Raw genomic sequence first — 19,650 nt, forward strand, 5'->3', positions numbered from 1 at the left:
TACCCTGCAGTCTGACCCCTACCTACTTCTCTTACCTTATATTGTCCCATCTCTCCCTCACCATGCTGCCCTTGTTTTTTTGAATACACCCAGCTCATTACTGCTTTATGACTGGGTGTACTGGCTGTTCATTCTGTCAAGAGTATGATTCCCTTGGTCTCTGCTTGGCTGGCCCTCTCTTCTCTGTCATTCCAGATCCTAGCTTAATGGGAGACTTTCCCTAACACCTTGTCCAAACAACCTGCTCTGTACCTTCCTCTTCTCTCTTCTAGCTCTCTATTTAAATTATCTATATTACATTTACCATGATGTGTTTTTTATCTGTCTTTTTCTCATTTCTCATGAACGTTCTCCTCTCCCCTTCCTGCTTCACGTGGAATAAAAGCTCTGTAAGAACAGAGAACTTATTTGTCTGGTCATTACCATATCCCTAGCACCTAACACATGACAAGCAGTCACTTTTTTGTCAATAATATTTGTAAAATGAAGAAGAGACCCATGCTTTTAAAGATGCTGCAGTGTAGTCATAGACACAATTGACTAGCTCAACACAAGAAGTGCTGAAGAATAAGTTTTATCTTTAAAGACCACTGGGTACGTTGTTGAAAGAACAGCTCATTCAAGGTGTGGGAGAGGAAGGGTAAAGGTGGCAAAGTTTTACTAAGGAGGTAAAAATCAACTTTGGTCCTGAATAAAGAGTAGGGACAGAATAGAACATTAGAACTGATTAAACAAAGGGAATGGAAAAAGGTAGCTCTTGGAAGCATAGACATACATGAGGCATTTAGGGCATAGCGAGTAGGTCAGCTAGAATTCTGAGTAAGTAATGGGTAGATAGATTTAAGGCTGGAGCAACGCAAGTGCCAGACTGTGAAGAATCATATTCACCGAAATGTGTACTTTATGTACGAAATGGAGAACCTATTCTGAGAGCATTATGGAGGATATATCATAAAGAAGGAACAAGGTATGCAGATGAATTTGACTCAGAAAGGGGAAAGCCTAATTAGTGGGATGAAAGACATGCATCTAGATGGGGTATGCAAATAGGCTGTGTGTTAAAATTTGTTCTTTCAGTAGTTGGGTTTTTTTAGTTCAAGTTAGCCTTGGTTCAAGTTATCTACCTTTCATCTATCTTACAGAATTTGGTTGACCTTGCAGGCAGTGAAAGAGCTGCTCAAACAGGCGCTGAAGGTAATGGAAACTCATAAATGTGTTGTTCTCAATGTCATCTTATTCTTCTACAGAATTAAAAAAAAAAATGCTACTTACATTTTAGAAACTAATAAATCTAGTAATTTTGTGATGAAAGTCTTTAACATAAAAAGCAGCTTCTGGGGGCGCCTATGTGGACCAGTCAGTTGGGTGTCCAACTTCAGGTTTCGGTTTAGGTCATGATCTCACAGTTGTGACATCAAGCCCTGTATTAGGCTCCCACTGGGCATGGAACCTGCCCAGAGATTTTCTCTCTCCCTCCCCTTACCCCTCTCATGTTCTCTCTCTCTCTCAAAAATTTAAAAAAAAAAAAAAAAAAAAATTGTTTAAGTCCATTTAAAAGCAGCTTCTGTATCTGGCAAATTATCTATTTTGGGCTTCTATAGCATCAGTTGAAAAACTAAAACCATGCAGTTGATAGGATTGCATAGCTGCAAAGCTTGTGAGAGTGCCATGAAAACCATCTAGATTTTCATAATTAGTGAGGAAATTCAGAAAGGTGGTGGAGTACAGAGTTAATATACAGACATTAATAACTCATAATACAAACAACAAGTTAGAACATTTAGTGTACAGAAAGACTCCATCCATTTACAATAATGACTTAAGAGATCTAATACCTAAGTAGAAACTCAACAAAAATTACCCAAGACCAAAATAAAGAACACTTTAAAACAGACCTAAAGGACATAATCAAATACTTAAACAAATGGAAAAGCATACTTAGATGGGAAGTTTCATAATCATGAAGATGTCAGACCTTTCTATGTCAATTTCCTACAGCCTGACAGAGACTGCTCATCTGAGCATGGCCTATATCCATCAAACCAGTGGATCCTGCAACTAATTGGCCAAACTAATCTGATGGCCCTCTGTGAACAAGAAATACATGCTCATGTTTTAAGCTGGCATGTTACAGCAATGTAACAGCAGTAGCTGAATCATGCCCCTGTGAAATAGCAGGTATCCAAAATATTTGTTGTAATACTTTCTGCATATGTGGTAGATTGAAATCCTGCATGTCCCTCAATAGGGTGCTGAGTGAATAAATTCTGATACATCCATTCAGTGGAATTTTATGCTATAAAAAAGAATGAAAAACACCAATGTTTACTGATAGGCTATATTGCCAAGCTAAAAAAAAAAAAAGCATAATACAAATTAGCCTATATAATGTGCTACTATTTGGATAAAAAGGAAAAGGAAGAGATAAATGTATGTGAACTTGTATTTGTAAAAATCTCTACAAGAGTAGACTAATAAAAGTGGTTTCCTGGTAGGAGGATAGAACTGTTTGGATGGAGCATAAGAGTAGGAGAGAGCTTTTTCAGTGCCCTTTTGGATTTTTTTAGATATATGAGCCATGTGAGCATTAATTTAAAAATTATAATTTTGTTGGTGGTGAGCTGATAGGAACTCATTTGATTAGTCTATAGTTGCCTGTATTTGGAGGTTTGGAAAAAAAAACAGATTTGAACTGAGGAGTTAGACATGCTGTCTTAGGAAATGAACTTTTCTTCCCTCTAATTCTTTTTTTTCTTAGCCATCTGTTTCTTTTTGCTCTTTCTCTCAGGTGATAACATTTCTAGTTTACTTAATAGATTGAAGGAATAGGGAGAGAGCTCCTTTTACTAGAAGTATTAAAAGTGGGCTCAGGGCGCCTGGGTGGCTCAGTGGGTTAAGCCTCTGCCTTCAGCTCAGGTCATGATTTCAGGGTCCTGGAATCAAGTCCCGCATTGGGCTCTCTGCTTGGCAGGGAGCCTGCCTTCTCCTCTTTCTCTCTCTGCCTGCCTATCTGCCTACTTGTGATCTCTCTCTGTCAAATAAATAAATAAAATCTTTAAAAGAAAAGAAAAGTGGGCTCAGATCTAATCCAAAGCACAGACTACCATCTGACCCTTTAATTTCTAATTTCTTTTATAACTTACTGATAAATAAGTTCATCATCTAATACAGAGGTTAACTTTAGTTTTCATATTTGCCTAATAAATGCAGGTGTGCGACTCAAGGAAGGCTGTAATATAAATAGAAGTTTATTTATTTTGGGACAAGTGATCAAGAAACTTAGTGATGGACAAGTTGGGTAAGTTTATTCCATTGTATATTTACCTATTGTGCTTAAGGTTGAAAATTATAATAATTTAGTAACACTCAAATAATGTACTGATATCTTCCCTGTATTAAAAAGCTTTTGTGGGGTGCCTGGGTGGCTCAGTGGGTTAAAGCCTCTGCCTTCGGCTCGGGTCATGATCCCAGGGTCCTGGGATCGAGCCCCGCATCGGGCTCTCTGCTCCGCAGGGAACCTGCTTCCTCCTCTCTCTCTGCCTGCCTCTCTGCCTAGTTGTGATTTCTCTCTGTCAAATAAAATATTTTTTAAAAAAATTAAAAAAAAAAAAAGCTTTTGTGATTCTGTGAGCATGGCTAGCTTCTTAGGCATATGACTGTAACCTACTAAATTTACTTTTTATCTTAAATATAATTTAGTTAGTAGTTTTGATCTGCTTCGTGTAACCTGTAAAGAATTAATTTTTAAACTATACCTAATTTAAGGTTCTGCATTAAAAACCAATCACATTTGTTGTATAAAAATTCTACTATTTTTTTTTCCCCAAACCCCTTTCTCACTAAGTGGTTTCATAAATTATCGAGATAGTAAATTAACACGAATTCTCCAGAATTCCTTGGGAGGAAATGCAAAGACACGTATTATCTGCACAATTACTCCAGTGTCTTTTGATGAAACCCTTTCTACTCTACAGGTGAGTTTGATTTTTATTTCAATATGGGGGAAAATCATGTTAAGCAGAAAAAATTACACACTAAAATTAGACATCTTTTTTTAATTACATAACATACCTGCTGCAATAAAATTGACATATTGCCTACTAAATACTATTCCTTTATTTTCCCAAATTTGAATCATTCATATCCCACCTCCATAATTTTTGCCACATCCAACACTTCTTTATAAAAAAAAAAACAACTCACTTTTTCTACTTATTACAGAAGGAAACTGTCAGTCCTATGAATGAAAAAGTAGTATCACTTTCAACAAATAGGTGAACCAAAAAACGTGTGTGTGTGTGTGTGTGTGTGTGTGTATTTATAACAGAGTAATTCTTGAACTCCTGCTAGCTGGAGTTAAAGAATTATCTTTGCTCTGAGCCTATGGCTTACATTTTCTGTTAAAAAAAAGGCGGGGGGGGGATGAGAAGTGTCAATAGAACAGCTGTCTCAATCAAGGATTCAGTGTTATTTAGTGGTCACCTTCATGGACCCACTTACAGTTGCTTCTGCTACTCACACGCTAAAAAATATTATTCTAAATAGTTATCGAGCACTGCATCAAGGTAGTGTCAGAGAAGCAAAGATACAAAGTATAGTCCCTGACTTCACAATTTATAGCATCAAAAATTTATAGTCTTAGAGGGAAGATGAGATCTGTCTTCCAATGTGATTACCTTGGACTAATTAACTATTAATAAATAGACTAGAGTTCAGAGGAAGGAGAGATAATTTCAAGTGGAAACAAAGCTTCAGGATAGAAGGGGCAGTTGTGCTGGACTTGAGGGGTGGCTGGGGTTCCAGTAAGCCAGTGTTTGTAGGCTCTCTGTTGGCATCCAACCACCTTCAAGATATTTCCTTCACTCTTCTGAGAACAAGAAGTCAAGGTAAGTTACAAGAACAGACTAATCTCCGTGTTCAAAAGTATTAAGCCACCAAGGAAGAGTATTGATCTTTCTTTATAAAACTTAATTATAAGAAACCTAAATATTATTAATTATGTTAATTTTTTATATTGAACACTTACTACTTGTATTTTTCCCCAGTTTGCCAGCACTGCCAAATATATGAAGAATACTCCTTATGTTAATGAGGTATCAAGTGATGAAGCTCTCCTGAAAAGATATAGAAAAGAAATAATGGATCTTAAGAAACAGTTAGAGGAGGTATGTATGAACCAGGTATTTCAGTAAAGATCAGGGACAGATTGAGAACTAAGATCTGCCACATGCCCAGAGATTCTTAATTCATCAATATCTGAGGTCTGTAACCTCAATTTAAGACATCTTTCAAGTACAGAGAAATTAACTCATAAAAATTTTGGTTTAATTTACTATAAGCTGAAAACTTATGTTTCTTGAAATTATTTTAGATTTTATTTTTCATTTCCAAAGGGCAAAATTTGAGATTTTCAAATGAGCCAAGTAGAAACATTCTTTCTAAATTGTCACAAATACATACGGAATTGGGTTAAAAAGAAAGACCATGTATAGTTATTTAAAACCTTATTTTTTGTATTTTCACAATATCTTGAACTCTGACCTTAAGATAAAGTCTAATAAAGTAGCATAATCAGTTGTCATTGTAATTTGTTTGTTTGAACCGTTGTGGTTTTATATTTCATAAAAACCTTGTATTTTAGTTATCTTTTTAAAAATAAGTTAAAATTTTTAAAAAGTCAAATACAATGAGCTAAAATATCAAATGGAAGTCTTATAAAAACATCTGTTCTTTTGCCATAGGTATTTAAGGCTCTGCTTTTATGACTTTTCTGCCTATTATTTATATATTTATAGGCAGTTAATAGAATGGCTTTAACAGCCTTGCTATAATCTTGTATATAGCATTTAGAATACACAGGAAGAAATGTGTATTTTACTTTATTATAGGTTTGAGAACTTACTGATTATGGTAACTGCCATAGTAGTAGTATTTTGTAGATATGGTATATTTCATTTCAATAAAGCAGGGCTCTATCTTACAACACTGAGATCATGACCTTAACTCAAATTAAGAGTCAGACACTTAACTGACTGAGCCACCCAAGAGCTCCCACATACAAATTTAATATTCTATTCTTTTAAGTTATTTTCAAGATTTTAAAATCTAGCTACATTTATTATTAACATAACTTAATATTACATTCTATAGGTTTCTTTAGAGACTCGGGCCCAGGCAATGGAAAAAGACCAGTTGGCCCAACTTCTAGAAGAAAAAGATTTGCTTCAAAAAGTACAGATTGAGAAAATTCAGAACTTAACACGGATGCTGGTAACCTCTTCTTCCCTCACATCACAACAGGAGTTAAAGGTAAAACTTAAAAGATGACAACTCAGACTTGTTATACAAAGACTAGGATTGCTATTCCTATATGTTTATTACATAGTTACACACTTCTTATCCTTTGATATAGTATATTCAGAAAACCCAGAACATTTTGTGTGTTAGCCTATTCATCAGCAAAACCTAAGAAGTTCATTATATATACTGATCTCTGATCCCTTCTCTAGAGATCCTAATTCAAGAAGTCTGAAATACTGACAAGGAATCTATGTAAATATGCTTCTTAAGAAATTCTAATGAAGTTGATCAGGTGATTAAGAACCATCCCTATCTAGGTTGAATGATAATATTTTCTATTTAAAGAAACAGAAATATTAATCTCAGAAAAATTGATCTAGAATATAGATCAACATAGTGATCACGATTCTGACTTCTAGTATATGTACTTTTTGTTTTTACTAGAGCTGGGGGTATTTTCAGTCTAGTAGGTATTTTTTGACTGATGGTATCATGATTAAAAGGATGGCCTCTGGAGCTTGACTGCCTGGATTTGAATCCTGGTGCTGTCAATTCCTAATTCTTTACCTTAGGCAATTTCTTAAATCCACTTTGCTACAGTTTCCTTATCTATGGGATAGCTTGATTCCCAACTCCTAGGATTGTTATGAGAATTAGGTGAAATAATACATAGAATGTGCTCAACACTACATTTTTCCAAATCCTCAATAAATGAATAGTCTAAAGATAATCATTAATAGTATTGATAGACATTATATTCAAGTCACCATACTAGGTATAAAAAAGATATTCCAAGAGCTATTTGTTGACTGAATGATGAATAAGAAGCAGCCCAGTGGAACGTACAGGGAAGAATATTTCGGGAAGAGATCCACATGTAAAAAAGCTTGGAGTCATAAAAACAACATAATGTATCCCTTAGACTTAAAATGTTTTGGTGGCAGGATCATTTTAAATCATAATGAAGGATTTGAGCATTGCATTATGCTAAGGTCAAGGAAACATCTTGTCGGTAACAGGATCACAATTGTATTTCAGAAAGGTATGGCAGCTTATCTGCATCAGATTGGTTGGGGCTCCACAAGGACTGTGACTCTGGAGATGGAAAAAAATGGGTAAATTGGAGACCTATGTGGGAGGTAGACTCAACAGGACTTCGTGATTATTTACATGTGAGGGGCAGAGAGAGAGAGAACAGTATCCAGAAAGATTTGCAAACATTGCTGGGTAGCTGGTAGCAGTAGTCATTGTTAAGGAACATTGAATGAAGAGCAGTGCATCTCTCGGGGTTTTATTTGGGACATCTCCAGTTTAAGGTTTCAGACAATGAAAGATGTGAGATAGAGATATCAATTTGGACATTAGCTACTGCAGATCTAAGTCAAGTCATGGGAATGGATGGGCTTGTTCTGAGATCATGTTAGAAATGAAAAGAAGATCATACCCCAGAACAACTTTTAGATAAAGGTAGAAGAATCCCTAAGGGAGCCAGGATTCACTCTAGAGTTAAGAAGGAAACCGGGTGAATTGTGGTCACTAAGGCAAGAGAATATTTCAGAGAGGTAGTGGTCAGCGGTATCCCATTTTGCTGAGAAGTTAAGATAAATATAGACAAAAATATTTTGGATTTGGAAACAAAAAGTAATTTACAAAGAAAGCAATTTGAGTTATGTACTAGGAGCGAAACCCACCTTACAGAGAGTTGAGATGACCCCAAGGGATGAGATCATGAACACAGTAGAGGGGCTGACCTCAGAAAAAAGGGATCATTTATAGATCAGCTCACCTATAAAAAGGATGTAGTAATAGGATAGTTAGAAGGATCAAGTAAGAGGAGATAGTACTTCTATTTCACAGAGGCTCAGGAGAAGAATGGTAGCTGTGCAATATGGAAAAACACAAGCATAGGAGAAGAAACCAGCAAAGCCAAATGAGTGGTGAGGACAGCTAGCTGGGTGGGATTAGCACCAGGAGACAGAGGTGTTCCTGAAAGGATGCAGAAGGAGTAGACAGATGATTAAGAAAGAGCACAAAAGAGAATCAAAAAGAAACTTGTAGCCAGAGAGAAGTAAGGAGTGAAGAGTTTGTTTTTTAAAAACCAAAAGCAGGGGCTCCTTGGTGGCTCCGTGGATTAAGTCTCTGCCTTCAGCTCAGGTCATGATCTCAGGGTCCTAGCATAGAGTATCAGACTCTCTGCTCAGCAGAGAGCCTGCTTCCCCCTCTCTCTCTGCCTGCCTCTCTGCCTACTTGTGATCTCTCTCTTTCTGTCAAATAAATAAATAAAATCTTTAAAAAACAACAACAACAAAAGCAAACCAACTGGAGCCTTCGTTCATCAAGCTGTTAGGAGAGAGTTGGTGAAGATAACCGATGAATTGATAACCCAGGGAGCAAGGTCCCCAGGCAGAAAGGAACAATGAGGTTAGGGGCGCTGAAGGAGGTTATTAGTTTTACTTAATTGGAAGAGAACTGGCATTGTGAAGGCTGTGTGGAGCTTGACTCACTGAAGGAAGTTCGAGTAGACCATCTGTCTGTCCCTTTCCAGTTAGAGCTGGCCACCCCAAAGTGCTTTTGGTAGCTGTGGTGTGGTGGCAGCAGCTCCCTGCTAGAGAACACTGGTTACTTGGAAGTTTGTAAGCCTATTCCTTTCCATTAAGTCCCAGAAAATTTGTAGGGAAATTTTCAAATAAAACATGAATTTTAAACAATAGTTTCATCAAATTTTTTATGGGGTTAAAAACTGATTTTAAAGTTTGTTTTCTTAGGACATCCTTGGACTGGTATGTTATTAAAGTAGGCTTGAAAAGAATTCTATCAAGTCCATGGTTTCCAAAAAATGTAAACTTCCTCATTCCATGATATTTGAGCCCAGATCTGTGTGAGGTAATTTTGATTTTTTTTCCTCTTTAGGCTAAAAGAAAACGAAGAGTCACTTGGTGCCTTGGTAAAATTAACAAAATGAAAGACTCAAATTATATAAATGAATTTAATATGTCAACAAATGTAACAAAAACACGTAAGGCGGCTGTAAGCGTAGTGGGGGAAATTGATGAATGTGAGTGCATTTTCAGCTGTTTTTAATTACAAAAGCATCCCTTTAAAGAACTACATTATTTATAACTCAGTTAATGTGATAAACACATTTAATAAATGTATACATTTTAGATGCAATTACAATGGAGTAATGATAAATAATAGTGATTTCAAGAAAGTGAATATTCTATACTATTTTCACACTCTTAAGAATGATACACTTTAGTTGAAACGTGAGACATTTTGTTGTTGGTTCTAATCATTATCCAATTAAATTAGTATCCATATAACATCTGCCTTAAACTTTGTTTAATCTTGAAAGGGTAGCATTACACAGGCATGCTTCAAAATAATGTCTCCAACATCAGCAGTATTTTTAAAGGGTATTTTAAAATCTACTTATAATGATCAAATCTCAGATTCAGTATTTGTCCCTTTTACCTATATTGTATCAAGGATCGAATATTTTATTACTAATTCTAGCCAGGGATCTTAATTCATCTAATAATATAAATGATCATATACGTTGTTAATGTATTCTTGGCATTCATATTGTGAGAACATTAGCTAATTGGAGCTTAGTATTACCTCTGATCAGATTTTTTTTTTAGTCTTTGACTTTTAAAAATCTTTATGAATAAATTTCTTTTTCTCCTAACTCTAGCTTTCTGCTCAGAGTCTGATATTTTCAGTAATACTTTTGATACATTAAATGAGACAGAGTGGAATCCAGCAACAAAGCTACTGAGTCAGGTAACTTAAATGTATTTTATAAAACATTATCCTCTTACCCTTTAAAATTCACTTTCTGTTGATGTTTACATTGTTGTAGCACCACATTGCTAACTCTGACTTAATTTCAGTAACAGTTTGGTTCTAATTACTCATTATACTCCTAGTTGATAACTGGCATGTAGAAGGAAACTAAAAATTTTGTAATGCAGGTGTATAGTAATAAGTAAACCTTTGCATCTGGTTCTTTCCCAGGAGATCTTGGTATCTATGATTTTTTTTTTTTAGTTTCTCTTTTTCTTTAGACAATCCCCTAAAGGTTTTATAAAGTGTCAAAATTCTCAGGCATATAGTAGAATGACACAGAAGGAAGGGGGTAATATTGCCAAATCATACTGAAAAATAAAAGTAAATATATTATATGTGGTTTTATCAAAACTTTAGGGAATACTACAGTGAATACTTCAGTAGGTATATAGAGTCCATATTGACTTTCTAGACTACTAATGTCCAAAGAAGTACAGTATGCTTTTATAAATGTATTTGTTAAGAAAATTTCATTTTAGTTTTAGAATAAAATTGCAGTGATTCTTGGGAATTATTATTATTACTTAACCATTGTATTAGTTAAAATTAGGTTTTATGGTTAAAGTTAGGTGTTAGAGTTAAATCTGGTTTTGTTTCCAACAGGAAAACTTAGAAAGTGAGCTGAATTCACTTCGTGCCAACTATGATAATCTGGTATTGGACTATGAACAACTAAGACGAGAAAATGAAGAAATGGAATTGAAATTAAAAGAAAAGAATGATTTGGATGAATTTGAGGCCCTAGAAAGAAAAGCAGAGAAAGATCAGGAGGTAAAAGATATGGAAACATGAAACTAAAACCACACTTTTAAAAGAAGTATCATTCTCTTAAAGATACTTATTTCTAAGGTTGATGTATGGAAAATCCAACCATTTTCTATGTGTACACACAATTTAGAGAATTTAAGAAATAATTCATTTATATTATTTTTAAAATATTTAAATCATTTGTTTCACATATGAATTACTTTGCTCAAATGTTAATTTGTTGAGTACACCAAAAATACTGTCTAGAGTATAACCATTTCCTGCTGAGACCAATATGAATTTTACTATCTGGCTGAATGTTTTATGCATGGATACTCTGTGTTAATGGATTTCATTTTCTTTAAAAGTATATTCCCAAATATTTAGAACATTATTAGAATATCTTGGGAAGCTGATTTTGATCATGTCTTTTTCCATATCAGAGAGTTATGAAAATTAGTGTAACTAATACTAAATACTAGTAATGAAATTTTTAGAAATAAAACAGATCACTTAAATTTTCTAAATATATAATATTAAGCTACATGTTAAGAGAACCTAATCCAGAAACACTCAGACTTCAGACACTTAGAAATTGCCCAAGAAATTCAAGAGATTTCTTAGAGCAGACTGTCCTTAACCTAGAGGTCACAGACATTATAAAATGACTCTGCAGAATTTTTTTTTTTTTTTAAAGATTTTATTTATTTATTTGACAGACACAGATCACAAGTAGGCAGAGAGGCAGGCAGAGAGAGAGAGGGAAGCAGGCTCCCTGCTGAGCAGAGAGCCCGATGCGGGACTCGATCCCAGGACCCCGAGATCATGACCTGAGCCGAAGGCGGCGGCTTAACCCACTGAGCCACCCAGGCGCCCCGACTCTGCAGAATTTTTAAATGCATATTCATTATTCTGGAACAAGAATCTATAGCCATTATTAGATGATGAAGCAATCTTTGACTCCCCTACCCCTCAAAATAAGAGCTAGTGTTCTGGTGCAGTTAAAATATTTGCAGCTACTTCTGAGATTTCTGTGAGGATAGCCCAAAGGACCACAATGCTTTTATCTTGGTATTGTTTCATTTCTTGCCTTCTTTTTTTTTTTTTTTTTTTAATAAGGAAAAAAGAATTCAGTGCCAAAAGTATTATTTCCATTCTACCTACAAATTAAAGTTAATCCTGGGACGCCTGGGACGCCTGGGACGCTCAGTTGCTTAAGCATCTGCCTTCGGCTCAGGTCATGATCCCAGAGTCCTGGGATCGAGTTCCACATCCGGCTCTTTGCTCAGCAGGGAGCCTGCTTCTCACTCTGCCTGTTCTGCCTGCAGCTCTCTGTGCTCCTGCTCTCTCTGACAAATAAATAAATAAATAATCTTTTTTAAAAAATAAAGTTAATACTGCATTTCATAAGTATGTATCCTAAGATGCAAAGTCTATATGTTCTCCACAGAGTTTCATTTAACTTTTTTCAAAATTTGCATGTTAACAAAATACAAAATGTTGTATATTGGCCCCTAGACTTCAGTCAATAAAAATGGAGATTTTCAAGGAAGAGGGTGGTATAGTGTCATGGTTAAGAGCACGGTCTCTGGAGCCAAACTTGCTTCTGAGTAGGATACAACGCCTTGAGCGAGTCCCAGAATCTCTCAGGACTTACTTCCTTTTTCTCTCCACCCTGGAGGTTGAACCAGGTGCTTGCCAAGGCCTTTCTAACTCCAAATTTCATCTAATTGTATCTTACTTATTATAAATAACATGACATAAAATAAACTTTGGGGATAAGTATAGCAATAATTTCTCTAAGTTTTTTACATGATTTATATAGTCAATTAATAATAAAAACTGAAGCTCGTAGAGTATATGGCTTGACTCACATCCTGATTTTTTTTTCCTTTTATCCACAGTCAAGGGGGGAAATAATCCTATTCTTTTCATCTTCACTTGGACACAACTAAAATTCTAGGTTCTATATGGTAACCTAAAATATTAAGTAATATAAACTTACTCTTTTGAAAGGTAGCGCTATTCTATTTTAAACTAAAAATACAAGTCTGTGTATGCAGTAAAATATGTTCCCAAACCTCCATTTTGGGGAAAAGCTTAGCAAAAGAAATAAAAAATCAAATTATGGCCTTAGGACATGTGGCCATTGCCCTGGTTTGCCCTAATGGTCTTATAAATCACCAGAACCCTATATCATTTTCAAATGGGCATACAAGAATATAGTATGTTTAAATAATAATTTTTACAAAGAGGGGTAAACAAAATCAAGTATCATCAAGCTCAGGGAACAAAGGAAATTCCAACCTCTACCTGATTTAACTTGCTTAATTTTAGAATTTTAACAACTTGGAGGTTTTTGACCTAAGGAATTAAATATTTTTGTTTAACCTGCTGAACATTACAGTTGAAATCTGTAATTTTTTTTTATATAGCGGCCAACTAACTTTTAATCATGTCATATACTTTCTCTTTATGCTTAGCATCCTAAATAATACCTCATTCAGAAGTTGTTGTCCAGGCTTTACAAAAGTTCATCTTTAAATTTAGATTAATGAGAACTAGTACTTAAAGTGCTATTAAACGAGAAGTGAGATAAGTTTTCTTTCTAGATGTTTATTTTCTAAAATAAAAGAGTAATTTTTTAGTTCTTCCTTATTGGTAAATGTGATTTTGTTGCACAGAATTTAGAAACAAGAGGGAAAAGATAAAAGATGGAGTTATTTTAAATTCTAGTCAACACAAATGTCTAAAATTTTGCTGAACAATTGATAGCCACTAACCACATGTGACAATTGAGTACTTGTAGTGTGGCCAGTCTGAACTGACTTAAGAATATGAAAAAAAGAGAATGTAAACTATTTAGTTTTTCATATTGATTACATGAACAAGTGGTAATATTTTGGATAATTAAGTTCAAATATATTTTTAAAATTAGTTCTATTTTTGTAAATGCAGCCAGTAGGAAATTTTCAATGACTCACATAATATTTCTGGATGACGCTGACCTACAATAGGAATGTCAACACTAGTCTGAATCTAAAACTATTTAGAACTGAATTAAGCATTCAGAAAATATTACTTTAAGAAGATGCTATTTTCATAAATCCCTTACATTCTACAGGAATTTGCCTTTACTTTTTTCTTCTTTTTTAATCTTATTTAAATTCAGTTAATTAGCATATAGTATATCATTAGTTTCAGAGGTAGAGTTCAGTGATTCATCAGTTGCATGTAACACCCAGTGCTCATTACATCATGTGCCCTCCTTAATGCCCATCACTCTGTCACCCCATTCCCCCACCCATCTTGCCTTTACTTTTTCAGGACTCATTGAATTATGAATATTTCATAATTCTAAGAGAGAGTATGTTTATCTGTAATAAGTTGTCATTTATGTGTTTTGACACAAAAATATGTAGTATTCAAATATTTAATGCTCCAGATATTTGATGGAAAGGAAACTTTAATAGAAATATATGTATCTTTAGGTATTCTTTATACTTTTAGACAGCTGAAAAATATAAAGCAATAACATCATCTTTCCAATATTTTCTGTGGAAATAATTAATAATAATTAATAATAATTAATAATATTATACCTATCTAATAGGTAATAATTAATAATTATTTATTTGACAGAGATCACAAGTAGGCAGAGATAATTAAGTAATATTTAATAAGGTAATAATTAATAATCTTATACATATCTCTGTGCTTTAGTGAATAGTGATATTATTTTAAAAGTACCACATGAAACTACCCTAATCCAGACCTAAATTTTAAAATATAAATCCTTAAAAAGTATGCCAGTGTAAAGCTAAATGGCTAATTTGTGGGAAGAAAACAAAAAATCTTGTAGAATAAATACATTTTTGCACTTAACTTCCCCAAAACAAAAATTTATTAAGAGTTTTAAAGGTTGATTACCAGTATATCTCCTCCAAGGGATGCATACTAATTTGCTTTTGACATTTTATAGCATTATTAACAGACAGCATAACTGTTACTTGGGTCAAGTTTCTTTCTTGTTTGCTTGTTTTACGAGGTTTGGGGATATTTTGTTTGCTTATTGGGTTCCTGTTTGTTTTGTATCTTCAAATAATGAGGTGCTCTGTAACAGTAGCTTGAACAATTGATTTCTCAATCCCTTCTTACTGTTTTAATGATTCTGAAGCAGTGAATAAATGCTATCTTTTGGGGGGAGTTTCTTTTTCTTTTTTTCTTCTTCTTTTTTTTTTTTTTTTTTGCTTTATTAACTATTGGTTTGCTCTGTTGCCTGTTCACATGCTCTTACAGATGCAACTAATTCATGAAATTTCCAACTTAAAGAATTTAGTTAAGCATGCAGAAGTGTATAATCAAGATCTTGAGGTGAGCATTTATATTGGTATTTCTATTATAAAGAACTAGAACTATAAAATGTACATCATACATAATTATTTCAGAAAATAAAGGAACATTTTGTTTTTTAAATATCAACTTTTTAAATTTTACTAACAGTTTAAACTATTAAAAGTAAGTTCTTTTTAATCTCCTAAAATTTAAATCCAATAAAATGTTTCACTTTATTTTTGTTTCACACTTACAGAATGAACTAAGCTCAAAAGTAGAGCTGCTTAGAGAAAAGGAAGACCAGATTAAGAAGCTACAGAAATACATAGACTCTCAGAAGTCAGAAGATATAAAAATGGACTTGTCGTATTCATCGGTAAGAATTAGGTTTATTTTGTTGTTTAATCATGTAGGCATTTATAGTATACCATCATCATTATTATAGCAAATGCTTATATCGAACCTACTGTGTGCCAGATGTTGTAATTTTTTTACATATAGTATTTTATTTAATCTTGTCAATGACTCTATGAAAGAGGAACTGTTAGTATCATTGCTGTTTTATGGGTAAAGAATCATTCATACAGAGTTGAGGATATCATTCTTTGAATATTAGTAAGTCGAGGACGAGTTTCCATTAAAAATCAGTAATTCAGGGGCACCTGGGTGGGTCATTGGGTTGAAGCCTCTGCCTTCGGCTCGGGTCATGATCCCAGTGTCCTGGAATTGAGCCCCACATCCGGCTCTCTGCTCAGCGGGGAGCCTGCTTCTCCCTCTCTCTCTGCCTGTCTCTCTGTCTACTTGTGATCTCTGTCAAATAAATAAACAAAATCTTTTTTAAAAAAAGTAATTCAAATTTTTTTATTTTTTTAATTATTTTATATAAATGCATGCAGAAGTATGTAGTCAGTATCTTCAGGTGAACACTTGTATTGGTATTGATAATTAACTAGAACTGTACATATGGCATGCAATTGTACATGATTTTATTAATATTAATGCATTCTCATAATTTAAATAACTATTTTAACAGTTTGGTATTTTTCAGAAACTGTAGCTCCTGATGATTTTAGTTGGTATAAGATACATCATTGGGGCACCTGGGTGGCTCAGTTGGTTAAATGATTGCCTTCAGGCTCAGGTCATAATCCCAGGGTCCTGAAATCAAGCCCCCGCATCAGGCTTCCTGCTCAGCAGGGGGCCTGTTTCTCCCTGCCTCTGCTGCTCTCCTGCTCTCTCTCTCTGTCAAATAAAGCAAAATCTTTAAAAAAAAAAAAAAGAAAGAAAGAAAGATATGGCATTAAGGGTCTCCTGGGTGGCTCAGTAGGTTCAGGGTCTGTCTTCCGCTCAGGTCATGATCCTGGAGTCCCAGGATGGAGCCACATCAGGCTCAGTGGGGAGTCTGCTTCTCCCTCTGCCCTTCACCCCACAGGTATGCTCCTTCTCTCAAATAAACAAATAAAATCTTAAAAAAAAAAAATGGCATTAAATAACATTTAATCTCATGGCAAAATTGTTAATTTTTGCTACGTGCTTTCTATTCTATTTGCTTCGATATTCCTGATTACTTCAAGAAAGTATCAGTTTGATTCTAGTTTTTAACACTCTTTTAAAGAAGGCAACAGTTTCTAGCTGAAATTTTGGTTTCTGTCATTCTTTGGTATCCATTTGAGTTTTTCCGGAGTACTTTTTATTACCTTCTATTAGGACTCTTCGGTTACCTGTTATCAATAACAAATGATCTTTTGTAAAAGTAATCTTACTGTTTTAAGGCACTGGGAAGAAAGGCACTTTCGTATCATCCAGGAGTGTCTGTTGATAGAGTGGCAAGCAGAATTGCCCACTTTTTAAAAATTGTTATTTCTTTCTCTTTATTCAGCCAGTTTATTCATTCATTCATTTGTTCATTAATATTCTGCCAAGAATATATGTGGTTGAATTTATGTAAGCTAATTTTCAATTTGTGATTTCATATCCTTAATATTAACTATGAACTACTTACCTGCCATGTTTTAGAATGACTTAAAACTACACAAGAAATTTTAACAAGCTAGCTGAACAACAATTGTGTTAACCTTTTTTAAAAAATTAGTTTCCTCAGTCTACATAATGCCTCTATAACTTGGAAAAGCATAGTCAGAGTTTTTAAAATATTTTTATTATGGAAAATATTATTTCAGCTTTCATAAATAATGAACTTGATAATTAGCATATTTTCACCATTCTTTATTTATTCAGAAAAACGTCTATGTACATGTTCTCTAAAATCTTTTCCAACTCTCACCAAGTTAGATTTCACTAAATTCTTTTTGTCGTGTATATAGGAAATCACTGAAGACCTAAGACAAATGAAACAGACTCTGCTTGATGCTGAAACTGTAGCCCTTGATGCCAAGAAAGAATCAGCCTTTCTTAGAAGTGAAAATCTGGAGCTGAAAGAGAAAATGGTAATTGTTTCCTGTAATATTTATAATAAAACAGTTGTCACAACCAGTACATTTCTGTGAATTTGCAGTATTTCTCCTAACAGAAAGAACTTACAAGTACATACAAGCAAATGGAAAATGATATTCAGTTATACCAAAGTCAACTGGAAGCAAAAAAGAAAATGCAAGTTGATCTGGAGAAAGAACTACAATCATCTTTTAATGAAATAACAAAACTCACCTCCCTTGTAGATGGCAAAGTTCCAAAAGGTATTTCATAATTTCAGACTTAATTATTTGCAGATCTGACTTTGTCTAGAAACCTACCTGAAGGATTGTGACTACATTCCAAAGATTAGAAATTTTTTATTCTCTTATCTGATTGTTTTAGTAGCCTAATAATGAGTTTCAATATTATTTGAGATCAGTATTTATAACTGCTTCCCTGAAATCTGATTCATAAGGGTTTAGGAATTATTTTCCAAATAAATTAGACCTGATTTTCAAAAAGTGGTTGAAGAACTATTAACTGTTCACCTGTTAACCAAAATTGACTCTTTAATAAATTTTATACAGTCTGATTAAATAATCTAACTTTGCATGTAATTTAGATTGTCCCAATAACTGCAGGCTATTTTAATTTACCCAAAATGTCCTAGATTTGCTCTGTAATTTGGAACTGGAAAGAAAGATTACTGACCTCCAGAAAGAACTGAATAAAGAAGTTGAAGAAAATGAAGCTTTGCATAAGGAAGTTAATTTGCTCTCAGCATTGAAATCTTTACCTTCAGAAATAGAAATGCTAAGGAAAGAGGTAAACACATTTTTAAGCAAATAACTCTTCTTTTGAAATAAAAACCTTTATAATAGCACTTTTAATATTTTGCTGTAGTATATCTTAATATAGCAGTCAAGAGACTGTAAAGATTTGACTCAACTTGTTAGGAATAGAAATGAATGTAGTTCCTCCTCTAATTTCCTTATATTATTAGAAAGCACATTTTCAAAGCCTATTTAACAGTATGCTTAGTAACCTGATCAATGTAACAATCATTTCTACAGTCCTCAAATGTTTCACTTAAATTGAATTCTAGGCGGACCTGGGTGGCTCAGTTGGTTGAGCATCTGACTCTTGATTTTGGCTCAGGTTGTGATCTCGAGGTCGTGGGATCCAGCCCCACAGCAGCAGTCTGCTTATCCCTCTCCCTGTGCTCCTCCCTGCTATGCTCACTCGCTGTCTGAAATAAATTTAAAAACAAAAAAAATTTTTAAGCAAAGTTTTATGGGGGCATCTAGCTGCTCAGTTAGTAGAGAGTATGAACTCTTGATCTCAGGGTTGTAAGTTCAAGCCCCACATTGGGTGGAGAGATGACTTAAAATAAAATCTTTAAAGAGTTCTATGGTCCATACTTTTTTCATCTTTTTTTGGTACTAATTCTGTCATTATGTTGAATAAAAAAGAGCAATGAGATATAAAGGAGGGAATTGATAAAGTTTAGGGGTAAATCTTGCAGTGTAAATCTTGCAGGCTAGTGAACAGTCCTGTAAACCATCTGCCAAGATTTCCTTTCTCTTTACCTTTCTAAAAGAAAGAAAACTGACAAATGGTTGAAGACCAAATGGCAGATACCATGATAAAGAACTCTAGGAACATTAATTAGTCATTCTAAAAACTCTTTAAAGTAGGTGCTGTTTTTTAGTTCAGCTAGTAGTTATGAAGCCAATAGTTGAGCCAAACAGATGTGTCTCCTATCCTGAGTCCATGATTGAAACAACCCTGCTGCATTACCCCGTCCTTAGTCTCTGCTTTAAGTTTGCTTCTCTTCTTCCCACCTTTTCTACCTTACCATTAACAATGATTGTATTGTTCATAAGCTGGATATGGTTTATTTAAATAATAATTCAAATAAACCTTAATTATTTAAATCATTCAGGGATTACATTTTTAGAAATTGGAGCTGCATTCAAAGGCTTTCGAAAAAAATGTGTC

General features: G+C 34.2%; 1 protein-coding gene across 3 annotated transcripts in view; it reads left to right on the top strand.

The window, feature by feature from the left end:
* CENPE (centromere protein E) overlaps positions 1-19,650 on the top strand; it is a 75,695-nt gene that overhangs the window by 8,260 nt on the left and 47,785 nt on the right. For all 3 annotated transcript variants that reach the window (XM_045984405.1, XM_045984386.1, XM_045984394.1), the window contains exons 9-21: positions 1,143-1,194; positions 3,211-3,298; positions 3,845-3,974; positions 5,046-5,165; positions 6,151-6,309; positions 9,211-9,355; positions 9,998-10,086; positions 10,756-10,923; positions 15,199-15,273; positions 15,491-15,610; positions 17,559-17,681; positions 17,765-17,930; positions 18,320-18,474. In XM_045984405.1, the coding sequence (XP_045840361.1) occupies positions 1,143-1,194; positions 3,211-3,298; positions 3,845-3,974; positions 5,046-5,165; positions 6,151-6,309; positions 9,211-9,355; positions 9,998-10,086; positions 10,756-10,923; positions 15,199-15,273; positions 15,491-15,610; positions 17,559-17,681; positions 17,765-17,930; positions 18,320-18,474 (1,590 nt within the window). The remainder of the gene's footprint in view (positions 1-1,142; positions 1,195-3,210; positions 3,299-3,844; positions 3,975-5,045; positions 5,166-6,150; positions 6,310-9,210; positions 9,356-9,997; positions 10,087-10,755; positions 10,924-15,198; positions 15,274-15,490; positions 15,611-17,558; positions 17,682-17,764; positions 17,931-18,319; positions 18,475-19,650) is intronic.

This window comes from Meles meles, chromosome 2 (assembly GCF_922984935.1).
Source record: "Meles meles chromosome 2, mMelMel3.1 paternal haplotype, whole genome shotgun sequence".
NCBI lineage: Eukaryota > Metazoa > Chordata > Mammalia > Carnivora > Mustelidae > Meles > Meles meles.